Source organism: Cuculus canorus, chromosome 27, assembly GCF_017976375.1.
Source record: "Cuculus canorus isolate bCucCan1 chromosome 27, bCucCan1.pri, whole genome shotgun sequence".
NCBI lineage: Eukaryota > Metazoa > Chordata > Aves > Cuculiformes > Cuculidae > Cuculus > Cuculus canorus.
The window spans coordinates 6,424,422-6,446,139 of NC_071427.1; the positions used below are offsets into that span (position 1 = coordinate 6,424,422).

Sequence of the window (21,718 nt, forward strand, 5' to 3'; positions counted from 1 at the left end):
CCGGTGCCCGGCACGCGCCCAGCCCGAAGGCACGGATGGCTGCGCCCCGGGATCGCCTTGGAGAGGCTGAACCCATCTCAGCGGGGCTGGGAGGGAGGGTCCCAGCCATGGGGGGCAGGGGGGACGGGGGGCTGCCCCTCACCCCGCGCCATGAGGCGGGACAGGAGGGGGGCTGGGATGCCCCCGCAGAGCATCGCCCGTCCCTGCGGTGCCCATATGGTGCCCCGGGTACCACAGCGGTGGGCGATGCTCTGCCAGGAGGCAGCAGGACCGGCAAGGTGCCCCGGTCCATCGGGGCTCAGTGGGGTGCCCAGCACCAAGCAGGGCACCTGGACCCCCGCCCCTCCACCGGGGCTGCTCCCTGCACCCTGGGTGGCTCCTTTCTGCCCCCTCCCTCGCCAGGAAGCCGCCGCTGCAGAGGCTGAGGGCAGGAAGGAAGTCACCCAGGGGATTTTTTGATGCTCCTTCGCACACAGGCTCCGAGCAGCCACCTACGCAGGCCAGGAAACCCAGCCCTGCCCGGGACCCCGCGCCGGTGCACACGGGCGCCAGCGAGGCCATCGGCACGGCAGCAGGTACCACACCGGCACGGGGGGCTTTGCAGCGCCAGCAGCCCAGCTGGGCACAAGGATGGTGCTGAGTCCTCTCTGCCCACGCAGGGCAGTGATGGAGTGATGCAGAGCACGGGCACACGGCCTCGGGCCGGCTGGTGGCGAGGGATGGGACGGGGAGGGGGATTTATCCATGCACCCAGAGAAAAAGCTCTGTGCCTCAGTTTCCCCTTCAACTTGACCCCAGCCCTGGAGGTGCTGCAGGCTTGGCTGCGGGGTTTTACCCCACAGAGGAGAGGATGATGAAGGAAATGCAGTAGGGATGATGGATGAGAGGTGGAGATGGTGGAGAAGATGGTGGAGAGGATGATGGAGATGGTGGTAGAGAGGATGATGAGGGAAATCCTCACACGAGGATCACACTGAGAGGAACGATGCTTTCAGCACCCCAGTGCTGAGCCCCCCATCCTTGCAGCACCTGCCATGGCCCCGCTGGGCGAGGAGACCCCGCTGATCGGGGAGCGCTCCTGCAGCTTCTCCTCCACCGAGACCGGCACCCTCCAGGTGTACCTGTACCACCAGGGGCCCACGCCGCGCAGCCCCCCCGGCACTGCCGCTGGCGTCCTCAACTTCACCTTCGGCGAGTACACGGCCGAGGAGCTGTGCGTCCGCGCCGCCAAAGCCTGCGGTGAGCATCGTCCAGTGGGCTCAGGGCAGTGGCCACGGGCTCGAGGAACCGGCCGTGCCCGTCCCCAGCCGGGGTGACGACAGCACCGCTCTGTCCCCAGGCGTGCTGCCCGTCTGCCACCCGCTCTTCGCGCTGGCCACCGAGGATCTCAGCTGCTGGTTCCCCCCCAACCACCTCTTCACCGTCGATGACACCTGCAGCCAGGTCGTGGTGTACAGGATCAGGTAGAGCCCGCGGGGACGGGGATGTCCCAGCCCCCTGGGGAGTCTCTGATGGCTGATAGAGGCTGTGCTATCATTCAAGGCCAGGTTGGACGGGGCTCTGAGCCTCCTGATCCAGCGGGAGGTGTCCCTGCCCGTGGCAGGGGGTTGGAACTGGATGGGCTTTGAGGTCCCTTCCAACCCAACCCATTCCATGATTCTATGTGAGCCCCTTCTGCTCTTCCCCATCACCAGGTTCTTCTTCCCCAGCTGGTGTGGGCTGGGGCAGTCCCACCGCTCTCAGCTGCTGAACGACCGGGCCGGCCCCATCCTGGACTACCCGGCCATCGATTACCTGTTTGCCCAGGTCAGCCCTGCCAGGGTGGCATCCATGGCCTCAGCACCTGGGGCTGTGGGGTGAGGTCCCAGGTGGTTTCCCAGGGGTGTAGGACGTGTTAAGCTCAGCAGAGCGATGCTCTTCGCCGCCCTGGGCTGTACCACCCTCCTCCTCCAGCACCCACAACGCCTGCAGGATGAGGTTCCTGCTGCCTGGCTTTGCTGGAGCTGCTCGTGGGCATCCTATGCTGGGTGTGGGGCACCCCACATTGCTGAGATGGGGGTCACTGTGTCCCCTGGGCTGATGTTGGAGTCACTTCACCACCCCAGTGTGAGGGGGGGGCTGCAGGGGCCACCCTGAAAGCACCTGAGGGGATGAGGCTGCCACGGCCTCGTGAGGAGATGAGGGGCCTTGGGGTGCATCCAGGGGTCCTGACTGCAGCATCCCCGGGGGAGGGGGGGGACTGGCACAGGGAACCCCCACGCAGCCTCTCCTCCCTCCCCAGTCCCGCAGTGATTTCATCGAGGGACGCATGGCGGTGGCGCTGAGCCTGCCCACGCAGGAGGAGTGCCTGAGCCTGGCCGTGCTGGACATGCTGCGCATCGCCAAGGAGATGCGGCAGAGCCCCAACGAGGTCTTCAACCATATCAGGTGAGTGAGGGGCTGCGGAGACAGCCCAGCATCCCTGGGGACAACTCAGTGTCCCTGGAGACCACCCAGCATCCTTGGAGACCACCCAGCATCCCTGGGGACAGCTCAGCATCCCTGGGGTCCACGCATCATCCCCGGGGACAGCCCGACACCCACGGCTGCCTCACCTCCCCATCCCGGCAGCTACAAGTCCTGCATCCCGGAGCCGCTGCGGTGCCAGATCCAGCAGCACAGCTTCCTCACCCGCAAGCGCATCCGTCGCTGCTTCAACAAATCCCTGCAGAAGATCGGGCGCTGCCAGACCGACGGGCGCTACCTGAAGCTCAAGTACCTGCTGGACCTCGAGCGGCTGCAGCAGCGCTGGGTGGAGGAGAGCTTCCACGTGCGCTCGCCTGGCTCCGCCGCGGATATCACCATCCACGTGGCTGGCGAGAACGGTGTCTCCTGGAGCTGCTCTGGCTCTGAGGTGTGGGGTGATGGCTGCACCTGGGAGGGATCCTGTGGTGGGATGGATGGGGGGACATAGAGAGCATCTCTGGTCGTGTGTCCCCATCAGAGCCGCCAGCACTTCTGTGACTTCCCCGACATCGCCGACATCAGCATCAAGCAGGCGAGCCGGGATGGTGGCCCCGTGGAGAACCGCATCGTCACCCTCACCAAGACGGACAACCGAGTGCTGGTGAGATGGGGGTGGCGTGGGGGGAACCCTGGTGGGGCAGGAGGGGCAGAACTGGTGTGGGGCTGACCTCCGGCTTGGCCCCAGGAGGTGGAGTTCCCCACGCTGCGGGAAGCCCGATCCTTTGTGGCTCTCATCGACGGCTACTACCGCCTGACGGCCGACAGCCACCACTACTTCTGCAAGGAGGTGGCTCCTCCGCGGCTCCTGGAGGACCTGGAGAACCAGTGCCACGGGCCCATCAGGTGGGTGCCGGGACCCCCCATCACCACCCGCAACCCACAGGCGATGAGGGGAGAATTCACTTGGGTAGGAGCCACGAGAGCGGTGAGCACCGGTCCCCATCCTGGTGATGCCGATGGCACCCTGGTGCCCTCTGGGTTGGGACACTGGTGGAGGGGGTGAGTGATGGGGTCTCCGACGGGGACCACGCTGTGCCCGACCCAGCCCTGCCGTTACAGCTCCGAGTTCGCGGTGCACAAGCTGAAGGTGGCCGGGAGCCGCCCGGGGCTTTACCTGCTGCGCCGCAGCCCGCAGGACTTCGACAGCTACGTGCTGACCGTCTGTGCCGAGGTGAGACCGGCACCGGCTGGGCACCGGGGCACCGGCGTGCACAGGCTCCCGTGCCGGGTGCAGTGGGTGTGACTGGGAGGGAAATGCAGGGCTGAGACCTGATGCTGGCTGGGACGGTGCCACCTCTGCGCTGCCACCACGGGCACCCGCAGAGCAGGAGGCGCTTGGGGACTCCCGGAGGGACCCCGTGCCGCTGAGCCCAGTGTCACCCCACAGACCCGCTCCGGCCAGGACTACAAGCGCTGCCTGATCCGCAGGGACGAGGACGGGAACTTCTGGCTCTCGGGGGTGGCCCGGCGGTTCGGCAGCCTGCGGGAGCTGCTGGGCACCTACGGGCGCTGCGGGCTGCAGGCGGAGGGTGCCCGCATGCGCCTGGCTGCCTGCTGCGCGCCCCTGCCCAAAGGTGACGCTGCCGGGACGGGGGATGGCACAGGGCTGTCACCAAGCAGGGTGTGACATCACGGAGTGGGCTGGGGGGATGTCACAGAGGGGTTCCGTGGCATCATAGAGCAGGCTGCGTGGTGTCACAAAATGAGCCGTGAGATGTCACAGAGCGGGTTGTACGGCGTCCCGGAGCAGACGGTGATATCACAGAGCAGGCTGCGTGATGTGAAAATGAGCTGCATGACATCACGCAGCGAGCTGTGACATCACACGGCAGATTGCGACATCACCGCCCACCCCTCACGGCTGCATTTTCCCCCCTCCTCAGAGAAGTCCAACCTGCTGATCGTACGCAGCGGCTGCCCCCGGGCCCCCTGCTCTCCCACCGCCCTCCGCCGCAGCCTCAACCAGATGATGTTCCACAAGATCGACCCCCAGAGCCTCACACGGGTATGGGGGGGGTGTTGGGGGGTGGGTCCGGGTGCACAGGGACCCCCATCTCAGCATATCCTTGCGGCAGGGCGAGAGCCTGGGCCAGGGCTCCTTCACCCAGATCTACAAGGGCGTCAAACGGGACCGGGAGGAGGATGGGTTCTACCAGACCGAGGTGGTGCTCAAGGTCATGGACAGCAGCCACCGCAACTGCTCCGAGGTGAGGCGGCGGCAGCCCCCCAACCCAGCACCGGGGGGTCCCCACAACCCCCGCTGAGCCGGCCTCTCCCCCCTCCCAGTCCTTCCTGGAGGCAGCCAGCATCATGAGCCAGCTCTCGCACAAGCACCTGGTCCTGCTGCACGGCGTCAGCCTCGGGAAGGACAGTGAGTGCCCGTCGCCCTCGCCGGGTGTCACCACGCCGCCGGGAGGGCGCGCGCTGGACCCGCCAGTGCCGTCCCCTCCGCAGGTATCATGGTGCAGGAGTACGTCAGGCACGGGCCCCTGGACCTCTACCTGAAGAAGAATCAAGGCGAGGGCAAGGTGACCACGAGCTGGAAGATGCAGGTGGCCAAGCAGCTGGCATACGCCCTCAACTACCTGGTGAGCCTGCAGCCGGCACGGCACCGAGTGTCAATGATCCACGTGTCCCGCAGCTCCGGTGTCTCAGAGAGCTCCCATGCATCCATGTCTCACACCCCCTGTGCATTCACATCCTTCAGCATCTGTGCATCCATGACCCATTGCACCCACGCCCCCGCGTTCCACAGCCCCCATGCATCGCATCCTCACGCCCCGGTCGGTTCTCCCGGCTCGGCACCAGCTCAGCCCCGTGCACGGGACTGCCCCACGGGCCAGGGCTGCGCTGAGGGTCCCGGTCCCTCTCCCCTCCCCAGGAGGACAAGAAAATCACCCACGGCAACGTCTCCGCTAAGAAGGTGCTGCTGACCCGGGAGGGGGACACAGCCAGCGGCAGCCCCCCCTTCATCAAGCTCAACGACCCCGGCGTCAGCGTCACCATCCTGGCCAAGGAGAGTGAGTGCCAAAGGTGGCAGGGGGGTGGCAGGGGGGTGGCAGGGGGGTGGCAGGGTCCCCCCCGCGGGTGCTGAGCGAGGCCATGCCCCTCTCCCCAGTGCTGGTGGAGCGCATCCCCTGGGTGGCCCCCGAGTGCCTCAGTGAGCCCAAGAGCCTGTCGCTGCCAGCTGACAAGTGGAGTTTTGGGGCCACGCTCTGGGAGATCTTCAGTGGTGGCAACATGCCCGTGAGCCTGCTGGAGCCCCAGAAGGTACGGCTGCCCCGTTCCACTGCACCCTCCTGCCCCCATCCACGGCATCCTGACTCTCCTTCCCCATCCCATCGCATCCAGATCCTCTTGCCCCAACCCTCCTGGCCCATCCCACTGCACCCGGACCCTCCTGCCCCGACCCTTCTGCCCTCATCCCACTACCCCGAGAAGACCACGTGCCGCCTGTCCCACCACAGGACTCCCCTGTTGGCCAAAGGTCCTGGTGACCCGGGTCCCACTGGAAAAGGGGCATCGCCGGTGGGAGATGGGCACCCAAGCTGGGGTCTTGCAGGGGGTGCAATGGGGGTGTCTGCCAATTCCAGTGCTGCAGGGACCGACACTAACCAACCCCCCGCCAGCCCATTGCCCCACAGCCCTTGGGTGATGCTCAGGGTGAGGGGTTTGCACGGCCTGGGGAGGAGCGTGGGGGCTGTTTGAGGGGACCGCAGGGCCGGGCACCCCAGAGCCAGCCTGAGCACCCTCTCCCACCCCCGCAGAAGCTGGAGTTCTACCAGAATAGCCTCCAGCTCCCTGCACCAAAGTGGACAGAGCTGGCCACCCTCATTACGCAGTGCATGGACTACCAGCCCCACCGGCGACCCTGCTTCCGCGCCCTCATCCGGGACCTCAACAGCCTCATCACCTCTGGTGAGCCCTGGGACAGTGGGGGAGGGCGGGATCTGGACCCCCACTGTGCCCTCACCACCCCCTCCCCCAGATTACGAGCTGCTCTCAGACCTGTCACCCACCGACGTGGCACTCTGGGACAGCTTCTGGGGGTACGAGCCCCTCGCCGTGAGCCAGGACCCCACGCAGTTTGAGGAGCGGCATCTCAAGTACATCTCCCTTCTGGGCAAGGTGAGGGGGGCAGAAGGCCCCATCCCATGCACACATGCAAGACTCCACGCATGAGTTTCTTACAACCTCCCCATTACCTCCATTCGGGGCACGGAGCATCCTCTGCTTGTGGCGCGGATGCTTTGCCCTGCAAAGCCTGGTTCGCGCCCTGTGTGTGGGATCTGAGGGGCAGCAGACACTGGGTGGGGGTCTCTTGGGGCATCCCGCATCTCCTCCTGGTTCTCCCCGGCCAGGGCAACTTTGGGAGCGTGGAGCTGTGCCGCTACGACCCGCTGGGCGACAGCACGGGCGAGCTGGTGGCGGTGAAGAAGCTGCAGCAGGATTCGGCCAAGGAGCTGCGGGATTTCAAGAGGGAGATCCAGATCCTGCACTCTTTGCAGCACGAGTTCATTGTCCAGTACCGGGGTGTCTGCTACAGCCGGGGTGAGCACGGCGCGGGGCAGGGAGCGATGCTGCGGGCCCCCAGCCCCAGCTCTGCCTGCATCCCGGCTGGCGGGTGACGGATGCGCGTGCAGGGCGGCGCGGGCTGCGGCTGGTGATGGAATATTTGCCCAACGGCTGCCTGCGGGACTACCTGCAGAAGAACCAGCCCCGCTTGGACCACAGGAGCCTGCTCCTCTACGCCTGGCAGATCTGCAAGGTGGGCTGGATGGGGACAGAGCGATGGCACGGGGGCACGGGCCAGCGGGGCTGAGCCCCAGGGGATGCTGCTGGGTCCCCACCCCACCGAGTGGCTGCACCCCGTGCAGGGCATGGAGTACCTGGGGGCGCAGCGGTGCGTGCACCGGGACCTGGCCAGCAGGAACATCCTGGTGGAGAGTGAGACCCACGTCAAGATTGGAGATTTTGGGCTGGCCAAGCTGCTGCCGCAGGACAAGGACTATTACGTGGTGCGGGAACCTGGCCAGAGCCCCGTCTTCTGGTGAGAGTGGCACCAGGGGGGAACACGGGGCTGCTGGCCCAGCTGGATCCGGTGCTCAGCACCCTCCTCCTGGCAGGTACGCACCCGAATCCCTGGCAGACAACATCTTCTCGCGGGCATCTGACATTTGGAGCTTTGGGGTCCTCCTCTATGAGCTCTTCACCTACAGCAACAAGAACAAGAGCCCCTCGGAGGTGAGACCCTCCCCTCCCTGGAGCTGGAATCCCGCTGCCCCCACTCCAGACCTGTTACTTTTGGGTTGAGCCCCTCCATCCGGCCATGGTGGCCCCAAGCTGACAGATGTCCCCGTAGGAATTCCTCCGCATGATGGGCACGGAGAAGGCGACGCAGATCGTCTGCCACTTGCTGGAGCTCCTGAAGGACAACCGGCGTCTCCCAGCACCGGCCGGCTGCCCCGTGGAGGTGAGAGCCCTGCCCGGGCTGGTGGGGTCCTGGGGGCCAGTGGTGGCCCTTGGGACCACCCTGCTCCCCTGACATCGCTGTGGCCGCAGGTCTACACGCTGATGCTGAGCTGCTGGACTTTCACCCCCAACACCAGACCCACCTTTGGGGAGCTGGCGCCCAAGCTCGAGGCGCTGCGGGATGGACGGAGCAAAGCACGGGGGTAGCCCCCTCCCTGGCTGGGACTGCGGACACCCACCGCCCTCCCCAGCACCGGGCGGTGACAGACGGACACACGGCCACGGCGATGCCGCAGTGCCCTTGGAGGGGTGGCAGCGGGTGCCCCTCATTGCCCCCCGCCATGCAGGGCAGCCCCTTCCCCCCTGCAGGGAGAGGCCCCCCCTGCAACACCGCTTGTCTTTTGCCCCCCTTCTCCCCGTCTCTGACCCCAGCGTGGCAGGATTTGGCCATTTTCTAGTAAAGTTTGGTAAATTTGGCAGCTGGGGTGAGGGGAGAGGGGACAAAGAGAGAGAGGGGATGCAGGGGGAGGAGGGGATGCAACCTTAGCCCATGAACCCCCCCAAGCCAGCCCTGTCCTCCCTGCCCCCCAGGAAGGCTCCAGACCCCACGTCCTCATTAACAACACAGGTTCATTTATTCTTCCTTGGGTCTCCCCTGGCCACAGGAGGGCAAATCTGGGGTAAAACCAGGTAGAAATGGGTCTGGAGCAGGATAAGCGTGTGGTGACACCCAGCAGTGTCCAGGGTGGGAGATGAGCCCCATCCCAGCACCTAGGAGCTCTGGATCAGAAGCCGCTGCACCACAAAGAACCAGGAACCCCTGAGATACCGGTACCTTGTTGCAAAGCCGGTGATTCCACCCTTCACCCAAGGTAGGAGCTCCATCCCAGCACCCAGGAGCTCCAGCTTGGATCCCACTGCACCACGAAGAGCCAGGAATCCCCCCAAATAACCCCCCAGAACCTTGTCGCAGAGCCAGCAGATTTGGCCACCCCTAAACCCAAGGCAGGAGCCCCATCCCAGCACCCAGGAGCTCCAGATCAGAACCTGCTGCACCACAAAGAACCAGGAACCCCCCAGCACCCCCATACCCTATCAACCACAGAGCCAGCTCGGGGCCATCCTCGCCCCACTCCTCCCCCCTGTGGCACAGGGATCTCCTGGGGGGATCCTCCCACTCCCGAGTGCCATGAGACCCCCTCTCTGTCCATCTGTCCGCCCACCGCAGGTGAGGCAGCAGCACCCACGGGCACGAGGAAAGGGCGCTGCTGGCTCCGTGCCTCAGTTTCCCCTGGCCGAGCTCCCAGGGAGCTGCGCACTGAGCCCCGTTTCCAAGGAGGAGTCTGGAGGGTTCCGCGGCAGAAGGCAGGCGGGAGCCAGCAGGGGGGTTATTAGAAAATAAAAGTGTTTAATAAAAGAGCAGCTCCCAATCCCATCACAGCACAGGGGAGGGCGGAGGGGACCGACTGCGGGGCAGCAGGAGACAACATGGTGACAACCACCGAATTGGGGAGGGGGGGTACCGAAGGGAGAGGAGGAGGAGGGGGGGCTCCCACCTAGCAGCACCCCCTTCCCAGCCACCCTCCGACCAGTGTTTCCAGTTCACACAACCAAAAGGGGAGGCGTGGAGAGCTCGGAGGGTCCGGCGGGGGGGCGGCTCAGGACCCCGCCAGGTAGATCCCTGCGGAGAAAGGGGGGTGATGGGGGGCTGCGAGGGTGGGGTGCGTGCGCCTGGGGTGGGGGTGGACATCGCTGAGGGGACAGTGCGCAGTGTTGGCCCCAAACTGGGCTACCTCAACCCTGGCCACACTGGCCATCGCCCAGAGAGGGGGGAACAGAACGTGGGGCAGTGGAGGGGGGAACCCTGTGCACCCAGGGCCTTGGGGAGCAGTGAGGGGACCCCATGCACCCCAAGAATGGACCCCATGGACTTGAGGAGCAGAGAGGGGACCCCATGCACCTCAAGAACAGACCCCAGAGCCTTGGGAAGCAGAAAGGGGGATGCTATGCACCCCAAGAACGGACCCCAGAGCCTTGGAAAGCAGAGAAGGGACCCCATGCACCCCAAGAACGGACCCCAGAGCCTTGGGGAACAGGGAGGGGACGCCATGCACCTCAAGAATGGACCCCAGGGCCTCGGGGAGCAGGGAGGGGACCCCATGCACGCTCCAGGGTATGGGGAGGGGACTCTGTGCACCCCAAGGCACCTCATGCACCCTACACGGGATGCGGAGAGGACCCTGCACCCCCCAGGACCATGGGGCAGGGACCCCAACAGCTGTACCTGTAGCGAACCGTTTCTTGACCAGTGACATGCGGTACCCGGTGCTCGCCAGCTCCACCTCGACGCCCGACAGCGTGCTGCCCTCGCTGCTGAACTGGGCGGCCACTGGGCTTGGCTTGCTGGGCCCACAGAGGGGCTCCCAGCTGGCCGAGAGCCGGCCGCAGCCTAGGGGCGACAGCGGAGGGGTTGGGGGGTCGGCGGGGGCTGAGCGCAGACCCTGCGCCCCTGCCCTCTGAGCAGGGTGGGTGCAGCCTCACCTCCCTGTCCCGGGGCGCCGGGGAGGTCCAGCAGCCTCCAAAGCAGCCTCTTCTCCTCCAGGTTCCTGTGGGGACACTGGCACGTCCTCCGGACCCCCAACCCACTCACCCACTCCTCCAAATCCACTCTATTTCCACCTCCCTGCCTCCCTCACCCCATCAGCACCCCCACATCCCATCTCAGGGTCCCCTTTTCCCAGCTCCGTGTCCCCGTATCCCACCCTGGGGGTGCTGGACCCCCAGTCCTGTGTCCCCTCACCAGCTGGCCGCGGGCTGCAGCCGCAGGTTGGTGACGGGCTCCTCCACGGGCAGGAGGACGTGGACGTTGGCGAGGGGCACGGGCAGGGCCAGGGCGTTGGCGTTGTAGCCGTACTCGACGCTGACCCGCGTGGCAGCAGGCGAGCAGTCCCAGCGCACGCAGAGCCGCAGCGGTGCCGAGCCGGGGCCCGCTCGCGAGAACTGGGGGGGTCAGGGAGAATTCAGGGTGGGCAGCGAGACCTTCTTGTCCCCAGGAGCTGGGCTGGGGACCCAGGCGTCCCAGGGCTCACCTGGTACTTGAGCAGAGCCACGTTGTAGTAGGAGGCGGCCGGACTCTGCTCCGCTTGCTTCTGCAGGTGCCCGGTCAGCGCTGCCATGTTCAGCCAGAAGTCCCTGGTGCTGGGGTCGCTCTGGGATGGGTCACTGCGGGACAGGGTCAGAGCAGCAATGGAGCCTGAGCACCCTGGGAAACCCAGCACCCCAATCCCAGCTCCCCATCACCGCACCCACCAGCTCCTGAGGATGCCCAGGACCCCTGGGAACCCCAGGAACCCCCCTGTACCCCAATCCCTGCTCCCCATCACCGCACCCACCAGCTCCTGAGGATGCCCAGGACCCCTGAGAACCCCAGGAACTCCCTGTACCCCAATCCCTGTTCCCCATCATCGCATCCACCAGCTCCTGAGGATGCTCAGGATCCCCGGGAACCCCATGTGCCCAAGTACTCAGCTCCCCATCGCTGCACCCACAAGATGCCTCTGCCCCACCCTGTACCCCCACATCAGCTCCCATTACTGCACCCACCAGCTCCCAGTGTGCCCACGTCCCTTCTGGAGCCCCATCCCAGCGCCCATCATTGCACCCACCACCTCCCAAGGTCCCTGCATCCCCCAGGCACCCCGATATCCCAATCCCAGCTCCCCATCACTGCATCCCCCAGGGTCCAGGCTGCTCAGGTGTCCCCACGCAGCTGAAACCACGGTGCCACCGCGTCCCCACACCTGTAGAGCAGCTCAGCGTTGGGCAGGAACTGCTCGATGGCACCGGTGTTGAGCAGGCGGAAGCTGAGCACTGGGGGGGCCATGGTCCCACTGAAGACGCGGACAATGCCGGCAGGGAAGGACATGGTGAGCTCCCCCGTCACCTTCACCAGGCAGCTGCTGGGGACAGGACGGGGGTCAGCGGGTGGCCCAGGCAGGACAGAGCAGCTCAGGGGGGTCCTCCGACCCCCCCGGGACCCCCATACCTGTCGGCATCGCACCCCTTGAAGTACGCGTGGACGTACTCGGTGAAGGCGGTGGCCACAGGGAGCGCATCCTGCGAGCCCAGCACCACGGGGCTGGGACCTCGCGAGAGTCCTGGGGAGGCAGAGGGGGTCAGAGCCTGGATGGGACCCCAACCCCGCGGCTCCCAGCCCCCAGATTGTATTATAGCCTGAAATATTCAGATTTCTTAAGCTGAAAGAGGGGAGATTGAGATGAGATCTTGGGGAGAAATGTTTTGCTGTGCGGGTGGGTTGGCCCTGGCCCAGGTTGCCCAGAGCAGTGGTGCTGCCCCATCCCTGGAGGGGTTCAAGGCCAGGTTGGATGGGGCTTGGAGCCCCTGATCCAGTGGGAGGTATCCCTCCTCATGGAACTGGATGGGCTTTGAGGTCCCTTCCAGCCCAAACCATTCCATGGTTCTATGAAACTGTCCTGCCCCCAAATATCAACCCTCCTCATGGTCTGAGTGGCCCCAAAAGCTCTCAAACCCTTGGTGGGCTCCATCCCAGGCGCCTGGGCACAGGGCACCATGTCGCTCTCCTCCTGCGTGTTGGGTGGGTCCAACCTCAGGAACATCTGGGATGAGGGGAGCCCCCCTGCTCAGCCCCAGAATCAGCCTCCTCCAGGCCAAACCCCCCAGGGCCCTCAGCCGCTCCCACAACCCCCGTTCTCCGGCCCCTTCCCCAGCTCCATTCCCTTCTCCGGATGCTCTCCAGCCCCTCAATGTCCTCCTTGGAGTGAAGGGCTCAAAACTGAGCGCGGTTGAGGGCAGCCCTGTGCCTCCCCCGAGAGCCCCATCCTTCCTCCCCTCACGGGGTTCCTCATCTTCATCCTCATCTGCTTCTTCGCTCACAGGACACACAGGAGTAGAACCGGGTGGGCTTGAAGGTCCCTTCCAACCCAACCACTCCATGATTTCATGACCCTCTCGGACCCACCGAGTGCCGGCTGGGAGACGGCGAAGAAGCCCCTCTCGCTCAGGCTGGCGGGCGCCGAGTGTGAGGGGCCGCAGCTCCAGGAGGGCGAGGGGCTCAGCGAGCGCGACTGCAAGGCGAGACGGTGTCGAGGAGGATGAGGGGGGTTCCAGGTCTGCCCCCCACCCTGGGGGTCCCACAGCCCATCCCCGCTCCCCGCCCCGGCCACGCACCAGGTCGGTGTTGCTGCCCGCGGCCGCGCCGGCCACCGGCCTCTTGGAGCGGGAGCGACGAGGGGGGGCCACGAGCGGGACCTCGCGGGGGGCTGCGCTGGGCCAGGCGGGGGGAGCGTCTGGGGGGGCACAGAGAGGGGGGCAGGGGAGAAATTCGCCATGGCAGGGTCCCCCCAGGGGGCTGCGGAAGGGCCCCACCGGTGCCACGAGTTTGGCAGGGCTCAGCCAAGACGGGGCTGGGGAGGACCCTGCGCCCTGCTGGGGGGGCAGAGATAGGGTAAGGGGGGGCAGAGATAAGGGTGAGAGGGGGCAGAGATAAAAGTAAGGGGGGGGGCAAAAAAAAGAGGGGGAACAGAGAAAAGGATGGGGGCAGAAATAAGGGTAAGGGGAGGCAAAGATAAGGAGAAGGAAAACAGGGATAAGGATAAGGGGGTGCAATGATAAAGAGAGGGGAAAAAGATGAGGAGGGTCAGAGATAAGAGAATGAGGGGCAGAGACGAGGGTAAGGGAGGACAGAGATAAGGATAAGGGGGGGCAATTATAAGGATAAGGAGGCAGAAATAAGGATGGAGGTAGGAATAAGGATAAGTGGCAGAGACAAGGGTAAAGGGGGGCAGAAATAAGAATAGAATGGGAGGGCAGATATAAAACAAGGGGGGGACAGAGATAAGGATGGGGGGTAGGAATAAGGATAAGGGGGTGCAGCTTCTGCCCCCGTCACTCACCGGGCTCCGGCTGTGGCGCGGGAGCTGCCGTCGTGCCACCCTCCGTCAGCCCCACGGCGGAGCCTTGGCCGCCCCACGGCGAGGGGCTGGGGGTCTCCCTCCCGCTGGGGGGGGGCGGCGAGGAGGAGGAAGAGGAGGCCGAGTTGGAGGAAGGACGGGGCAGAGGAGGGTGGTCCCCACTGGGGCTGCGCGCTCTGCCCCATGGCGGGGGCTCCCCAAAAGGGTCAGGCGAGGGGGCTTCACGGGCTGGGGGGGCTTCAAAGGGCAGGGGGCCGCTGGCGCAGCGGCTGCGCCCCCGGGGTGCCGACACCGCGGCCTCCCAGAGCCCCTCGGCACCGGCGCTGGTGAAGACGGCGAAGCTGGGGGGCTCGGGGAGGCGGCCGGCGGGGCTGCGGGGTCGCGGCACCCAGGCAGCGGGCGGCGGCGGCGGTGGGGCGTCCATGGAGCCCCCCCGCTTGGGGAGGGGGCTCTGCGGCGTCCAGGGTCTCGAGTCCGGCGAGGGTCCGGGCGCGGGGTGTGAGGGTGAATCCAACCCCGAATCCTCCACGTTCTCCGGGGAGGAAGAGGAGAAGGGGGAGGAAGAAGAGGTGAGGACGTAGGCGCGGGGGGGGGCTGCAGGGGGGAGACCACCGTGTTGGGGGGCTGTGGGGATGCTGAGATCCCTCCAACCTGCTCCGAACCCCCTGAATCCTCACCCGGGAAATCCTCCGCTTCGAATGCCGACTCCAGGGGGGGTCCGAAGAGAGCAGTGGGGGGCACAGCGTCTGCGGGGGCTTTGCCAGGGCCACTGCGCCGGGGGGGGAGAGCAGAGGCTCAGCGCCCACCCGGGAACACCCTGGGAGGGGGCTCAGGGGCAGCAGCATGGGGTGCGATGCCCCACGGCACCCCGAGCCTTCCCTGCCCTGTACCTGCTCCCCTGCGCCGCCGGACACCCCCTCCCTGCGCTGTCACCTGTGGGGAGAGGGGACATGCCGGGGGGGTCATAGAGACACTGTCCCCATATTGCCGGGACCCTCCCACATCCCTGAGACCCCCCAACACCCCCAGGATCCCCCTTGGCATCCCCAGGACTTCCCTGCATCCCTAGGACACCCCGGCACACCCAGTGTCCTTGGCATCCCTGGGACCCCCCCGCAGCCCCAGGACACCCCCCCCACATACACATCCCCCATGGTCCCCTGCATCCCTGGGACACCCCTCATTCCCAGGACCGGCCCCCAGCATCCCTAGGGTCTCCTGCAACCCTGGGCTCCTCCACATCCCCAGGACCCCCCCCAACATCCTCAGGACCCCCCTGCATCCCTGAGACACCCCCTCCCCGTCCCTAAGGCCCCCCAGCACCGCCTCACCGGCCGCCAGCGTCCCCTCAGGCTCCACATCGCTCGTAGCCGGGGTCAGGGATGCCACGTGCCCTGCGGAAGGGACAGGGACAGGCAGCGCGAGGGGACACGGAGCCACGGGGACCCCCGAGCCACGGCCACGCGCCCGCGGTGGCACTTACGGGATAACTGGCGCTTGACGGTGCCCTGCAAGAGAATGGGGACAGGGGGTCAACCGGCCCCGGCACAGACCCCGGGGACCCTGCAGCCCCCTGTGTGCCCCCCAGGCTCACCCCAAAGCTGGGGGGCAGGATGAGGTTCCCCACGGTGGCCTTGAGCTGCTCCACGGTGGCCTCGGCACTGCCGCTCGCCTCGCGGGGCTGCACGGGTTTAATGTGGACGTAAAACTTGCGGGGTTCATCCTCGTCATAGTCGGAGTCACTGGAGGAGCAGACGTGGTTTTCCGCCTCGGCTGAGCCCCCGTCAAGGCAACGCCCAATGCTTGGAAGCCCCCATAGGCACCCCGAAAATCACCCCCTCCCCTGCATCCAAGGATACTGCGTGAGACGTCGGGGCGCACCGTGAATCCGTCCTCGTCCACCTCCGGGCAGCCCTGCGGGGAGATGCTCGGAGAGGCGCTCGCTCCCCAGTCCTCCCAGTATGGAAAACAACAAGCCCAGGGCTGGTACTGGGATACTCACCACCTCGGCATCCGGGGATTCCCTGGCAACAAGAGGGGCAGCATTAGGATCCAGGGATGCGAGGATGTGGGAACACAGGGATGCGGGGATATAAGGACACAGGAAGTGGGGATGCAGAGATGAAGGGATGCGGGAGCTGACGCAGGGATACGAGGACACGGGATGCGAGGATGTAGGGATGCAGACATGAAGGGATGCAGAGATGCATGGATGTGAGGATCAAGGATGCAGGGATGCCAGGACACAGGCATGCAGGGATCCACGGTTGTGAGGACACAGGACACGGGGATGCAGGGGCGCAAGGATATAGGGACACGGGGATGTGAGGGATCTTACACAGCATCACGATCCCTCTCCTTTCGACTCAACCCAGGGATCCGGAAAGCTTTACTACGGCTCCTTTTGGGTCCTGAGGAGGGGGCACAAAGCAGTGAGAAGCTCCCCTCAGCCCAAGTTCCCCGGCGTGGGGCTGCTGGGTGCAGACGTACTTGCCTTCCTGCGCTGGCGCCAGCCGGTACTCGTCAAAATCCAACGCTCCTGCCACCAAGAGCGGGATCAACCCACCACCACGGCTCCATCCTTGCCTGAGGATGATGCTCCCCCCTTCATGAGCATCGGCCTCATGAAAATGGGGGGAGCCCACCAGGATGCTGCCCACCACCTCACCTGGTCGCTCTCGCCCCGTGCCCTTGCTCTCAGCAAACCTCCTCAGCAACATCTCTGTGCCAATGTTCTCCACATTTTGCTTGAATTCTTCATGCACCTGGAAGATAAAAGAAAAAAAGGTGAAGGACATCATAAAGGAAAGGGGGACACAGCTGTCCCCAACCTGGTACCCCTCCCTAGGGACCCACCTGCCCGATCTGGACGTGGGTGTCCTCCACGGAGTGCGAGTAGGAGCCAATGAGACCCTTCATGTGGCGTAGGTGGGCTTCTTCCACCTCCTGGAAGCGCTGGAGGGGGCAGAAAGTGGGTGTTGGCCAGGCTGGAATGTCCCCAGGGGTTGGTGTGTGGACAGGGAAGGGAGGTCCCCAAAGGGACAGCAACCCCAAGGAATGGGGTTCAAGTAGGGTGGGATGTCCCCAAGGAATGGGGTTCAACTAGGGTGGTATGTCCCCAAGGAATGGGGCACAAGTAGGGTGGGATGTCCCCAAGGAATGAGGATCAGTCAAGGTGGGATGTCCTCAGGGAATGGGGTTCAAGTAGGGTGGGATGTCCCCAAGGAATGGGGTTCAAGTAGGGTGGGATGTCCCCAAGGAATGAGGATCAGTCAAGGTGGATGACCTCAAGGAATGAGGCTCAAGCAGGGTGGGACATCTGCAAGGACTGGAGCTCAGGCAGGGTGGGATGTCCTCAAGGGCCAGCATTCCCAGTATCCCTAGGCGTTGGCATCGCCAAGTGAGGTTCAGCCAAGGTGGCACGTGCCCAGGGAGACGAGCTCAGCCATGGGAATGGGGCTCACCATGGTGGCACACCCCATGGGTGGCATCACCGCGGAGGCGTGCCCAGCCCTGGTGTCCCATCCCCATGCCCCGTGCATCCACCAGGATCCTCTCTCCCACGCTCCCCGCCCCGGCACTGCCCACCATGGCCGAGTCCAGCATCCTCTGCTCGAAGTCGGCGCGCGCAGCGTTGTATTTGTCCACCGCCCTCCGCAGCGCCTCGCCCGCCTTCTTGGACTTGAGCTCTGCCTGCGGGACCGAGCAGGGGCTGAGGGGGGGACAGGGACCCGGGGGGGTCAGGGAGGGGGACAGTGAGCATCCGGGGGGGACAGGGACCCTCGTGGGGGGAGCAGAGAGCATGGGGTGAGGCAGGGACCATTGTGGGGGGGACAGGGAGCATCCGTAGGGGCAGGAAAAAGCGGGAGTTTCTCGGGTTGGGGGGAAACAGGGAGTGTCCCAGGGGAGAGAGAAAAACAGGGAGCATCCCCGGGGTAGGAAGAAGCAGAGAGCATTACGGGGGGACGCGTGAGGCCCCACCTTGTCGATCTCCTTCTGGCTGGTGCCCTCCTTGCGCAGCCGCTCGTACTCCTGGCATTTGCTGTGGTAGCTCTCCTTGGACTTGGGGAGCAGCTGAGCCACCCCGTGCAGGAGCTGGACAGCCTCCAGCGTCCCCGAAACCTCCTCCTTGGACTGGGGGGGACACGGGAGAGGGGTGGGCAGGGCTGCCGGGGTGCGGTGGGAGAGGATGGGACGGAGGAAAAGGGGGGACGCGCGATACCTTCTTGTGCACCCGGCCTTGCTCTTCGCCATAGCGCGAGATCTCCTTGATGAGGTCGTGGAGCTTCTTCATCAGCTCCAGGTGGCACAAGGCCAGCTTGTCCGAGGAGATGCGGAAAACCTCCCAGAGCGGCGCGAAGGTCCTGGGCAGGAGGGGAAGGAATGAGTTGGGGGGTTTGTCCCCCCAATCTAGATGCTCCAACCCCTCTCAGCCCCTCGCTTTACCCCAGCTGGGTCCCGTTGGTGGCCATCTTCGACAGCTTCACCATGGCCTTGGCGTAGTTCTCCTCGATGGCAGCCCTGGGGGACGGTGGGGACAGAGCCAGACGATGTTGGGGACCCCCCCAACCCAGAGATTTGGGGAACCCTCTTGCCCGGTAGGGCCCCCTCCTCGCTGGTACCTCTCGCGGACGAAGTCAGCCAGCTCCTTGGTGGAGATCTGCCCGTGCTTCATGTTGTGGTAGAGCACATCGAAGCCGTGGTTCTTCTCGCCCTGGGAGGGGAGCGCCCTCAGCCCCCCCAAAACCCACCCGGCACCCCCAGCATCCAGGGACCCCCAAACAGAACCCCCCGGGACGGGGCCACCACCGGGAGAACCTGCCAAAGAGGGAGGAAGCACCGACTGGGGAGGAAACACCCCAAAAAGGGGCAGAAACACCCCAAAAAGGGATGGAAAAACACCCCAAAAGGGGCAGAAACACCCCAAAAGGGGCAGAAACACCCCAAAAGAAGATGGAAAAACGTCCCAAGTGGGGCAGAAACACTCTAGAAAGGAGCACAAACACCCCAGAAGGGGGCACAAACACGTCAACAAGGGATGGAAAAACACCCCAAAAGGGGCAGAAACACCTCAAATGGGGTGGGAACACCCAAAATGGGGTGGAAAAACACCCCAAAAGGGATGGAAACACACCAAAAATGGATGGAAAAAATGCAATGCCCCAAAAGGGGCAGAAACACCCAAAAAGGGGGCCGAGTGGCCCGGAATGCCCAGGGTGCTGGGGGGGTGGGCAGTGGGGGTCCCTGGGTGCCCCAGGGCAGGAGGGGGAGGGCTGAGCCCCGACACCGGGTGCTGGTTTGGGTGCACCTCCCAGAACGGGCTGGGGGCGGGCAGCATGCTGGTGCCCCCACCCTGGGGAAACTGAGGCACGGGGGAAGCGGAAGGTGCCGGCAGCTGCCGAGACAAAGCAGGAAGCAGCGGCCACAGTGCATGCCAACATCCCCCCCCGGGGATCCCCGTGGGGACAAGAGTGATGTGGGGACAAAGTGGGTGGGGGGGGCACCCCCATTACAAGGGGGGGATCCACCAATACCGTCGCCCCCCTGTTCTCTCAGCACCCATTAACGGCGGTGGCACCCATGGAGGGGGCATCCATGGTGATGTGGGGGCGCACTCATGGATTGGGGGGGGTCCAGGCTTACCCAGAAGTGCTCGGTGAAGTAGGACATCTTGGTGGCGGGGGGTCACGCGGCGGCGCAGGGCCCCCCCAGCTCAGCTCCCGGCGCCCTGCGCACACACCAGGCTCTTTGCAAGGGGGGGGGTGTGAGTTGGGACACCCCCCTTTGCCCCCCCCCGCCTGCATTTATTGCTTTTTCCCAATATTTATCGCTTTTCCCAGCAAAGCGCAGCCCTGTGGCCATGGAAACCACGGGCTCCCCCCCTCCGTGCCCCCCCTCCCCACGGTGTGCAGCACCCAAAGGATATGGGGGGGTCACGGGGAGGGGGGGGGCGGTGGCGCTTGGGCCCGACACCAGATACGCAGCTAAATAATAAATGAGCTGCACGGCAGCGGCTGCTGCTCCCGGCACCCCCACCCCCCCAGGACTACCCCCCAAAACCACCCCCCCCCCCAATCCACCCCCCTCGAAACCGCCCCCACCCCCCATGGGGAGCCCCTTTCCCCCCCAGAATTGGGACCGAGGCACCCACACAAACCCCAAATGAACCGGGAGGGTTCACCCAGCAGAGCACCCCCCCCACTTTCAGCAGGGGAGACCCCCAAGTTGTGCACACACCCCCCCACTTGTGACCCCCACCCCCCCAGGGAGCCCCTTTTCCCCCCTGAACTGGGATCCAGGCATTCCCCCCCCTCAGATCCAACCCCAAATGGACCCAGCAGAGCAGTCCCCTCGCAATCGGCAGGGGGGACCCCCAGATTGTGCCCCCCCAGCCCTGCACCCACTGGAGAAAAACAGGAAACCGAACCCCCACGCCTGGCTGGGGTTGGCGCGATGAGGGGGGCACCACTCACCCTGGGGTGCTGGGGGGCTTGCGGGGCCCCCCCGATCATCCTCGGGTCTGGGGGGGAAAGAGAGGGGTTAAGGCCTGTTGTAGCCCCCCCAAATCCCACTGCTGTCCCCCCCCAGGTCTGTTTTCCCCCTGCATGGGCTCAGCCACCTGTGTCACGAGCGGGGCGTGCTCAGCGCCCCAGCCCCCCCCGGCCAGGCTGGGGGAGGAATAAGGCACTGGGGGGGACACTGGGGTGGGGGGGTACACACCGGGGTGAGAGGGGGGTCACCAGACCCCCACCCGCTGCCGGTCACGAGCGCCTGCAGACACCGCAAAGCCATCGCCACCGGGCAAAGTCCCCGGCCACCGAGCTCCCGGGGACGAGGGGGGGCTGGGATGGGGGGGGGGGGGGTGCGGCAGGGGCACCCCAGGACCCCCCCGCATCCATGACCTTCATCAGCCCGGGCTGCAGGGGTTGTAGGTGCCCCCCCCCAAGGGGCTGGGGGACTGCGGGGGGGGCGGAATTGAGTACCTGCCCGGCTCGGGGGGGGCGACGGGACACGACACCCCCACCCCCCCGGGGAACGGATCCCTTGGAGGCACCGCGGGGGGTCACGACGGGCACTCCCTCCGCTAAAAGAAGGAGGGAAAGCACCGACGCTGCACCTGCCCCGCAGGAGGGGGGGGTGCTGCTTTGGGGAGGGGGGCTTTTATTGGAGGGGGCGCGATCCGAGCCGGGGAGGGGGCATGCTCGGAGGCGGGGGGTGCTCAGGGCTGCACCCCAGCCCTAGGGAGGGGGATGCTTAGCGCGGGGAGGGGGCGCAGGGCTACACCCCAGCCTCGGGGAGGGGGGATGCTCAGTGCGGGGGGGGCTCAAGGCTGCACCGCAGCTCCAGGGAGGGGGATTCTGCAGCGCGGGGCTGCACCCCAGCTCCGACAGGAGGGATGCTCAGCGCGGGGGGGGCTCAAGGCTGCACCCCAGCTCCGAGAGGAGGGATGCTCAGCGCGGGGGGGGCGCAGGGCTGCACCCCAGCTCCGAGAGGAGGATGATCAGCGCGGGGTGGGCTCAAGGCTGCACCCCAGCTCCGAGAGGAGGATGCTCAGCGCGGGGGGGGGGCTCAAGGCTGCACCCCAGCTCCGAGAGGAGGATGATCAGCGCGGGGGGGGGCTCAAGGCTGCACCCCAGCTCCGAGAGGAGGGATGCTCAGCGCGGGGGGGGGGGTTCTCGGGGCTGCACACAACCCCCCGGCGGGGCCGCACTCACCTGCGGTGCCGCCCCGCTCCGCCGCCGCCGCCGCCCCGCGCCGGGACCGCGCCAGGGGCGCGCGCTGGCCCCGCC

General features: G+C 65.8%; 2 protein-coding genes across 5 annotated transcripts; one reads left to right on the top strand and one right to left on the bottom strand.

Annotated features, from left to right (window-relative positions):
• The first annotated feature begins 135 nt into the window (after positions 1–135).
• On the top strand, positions 136–8,462 carry JAK3 (Janus kinase 3). Of its 3 annotated transcripts, none has more exons than XM_054050581.1 (24): positions 136–575; positions 1,027–1,239; positions 1,340–1,463; positions 1,695–1,806; positions 2,282–2,427; positions 2,611–2,893; positions 2,984–3,106; positions 3,191–3,348; positions 3,565–3,676; positions 3,893–4,079; positions 4,389–4,510; positions 4,581–4,712; positions 4,792–4,876; positions 4,960–5,093; positions 5,387–5,525; positions 5,624–5,775; positions 6,273–6,423; positions 6,494–6,633; positions 6,867–7,056; positions 7,149–7,273; positions 7,383–7,555; positions 7,632–7,749; positions 7,868–7,978; positions 8,068–8,461. In XM_054050581.1, exons 2-24 carry the CDS (start codon positions 1,035–1,037, stop codon positions 8,182–8,184), a joined length of 3,339 nt encoding a protein of 1,112 aa, XP_053906556.1. In that variant the 5' UTR covers positions 136–575; positions 1,027–1,034; the 3' UTR covers positions 8,185–8,461. The 3 variants fall into 3 exon arrangements, with proteins under 3 accessions (XP_053906556.1, XP_053906555.1, XP_053906557.1); XM_054050580.1 differs by having other exon boundaries at positions 477–575; positions 3,290–3,348; positions 8,068–8,462; XM_054050582.1 differs by lacking the exons at positions 136–575; positions 1,027–1,239; positions 1,340–1,463; positions 1,695–1,806; positions 2,282–2,427 and having other exon boundaries at positions 2,764–2,893; positions 3,290–3,347; positions 3,527–3,676.
• A 52-nt stretch (positions 8,463–8,514) lies between these two features.
• On the bottom strand, positions 8,515–21,718 carry FCHO1 (FCH and mu domain containing endocytic adaptor 1). Of its 2 annotated transcripts, none has more exons than XM_054050583.1 (29): positions 21,644–21,718; positions 20,402–20,448; positions 19,572–19,656; positions 18,551–18,642; positions 18,375–18,449; positions 18,151–18,292; positions 17,910–18,062; positions 17,517–17,621; positions 16,785–16,883; positions 16,597–16,693; positions 16,423–16,467; positions 16,267–16,339; positions 15,931–15,952; positions 15,788–15,842; positions 15,523–15,701; positions 15,412–15,436; positions 15,260–15,322; positions 14,819–14,861; positions 14,606–14,697; positions 13,911–14,522; positions 13,186–13,304; positions 12,977–13,082; positions 12,023–12,134; positions 11,778–11,933; positions 11,067–11,199; positions 10,778–10,977; positions 10,519–10,583; positions 10,262–10,426; positions 8,515–9,658 (listed from the first exon to the last, which is right to left on the bottom strand). In XM_054050583.1, exons 3-29 carry the CDS (start codon positions 19,596–19,598, stop codon positions 9,636–9,638), a joined length of 3,078 nt encoding a protein of 1,025 aa, XP_053906558.1. In that variant the 5' UTR covers positions 19,599–19,656; positions 20,402–20,448; positions 21,644–21,718; the 3' UTR covers positions 8,515–9,635. The 2 variants fall into 2 exon arrangements, with proteins under 2 accessions (XP_053906558.1, XP_053906559.1); XM_054050584.1 differs by having other exon boundaries at positions 19,572–19,674; positions 21,644–21,711.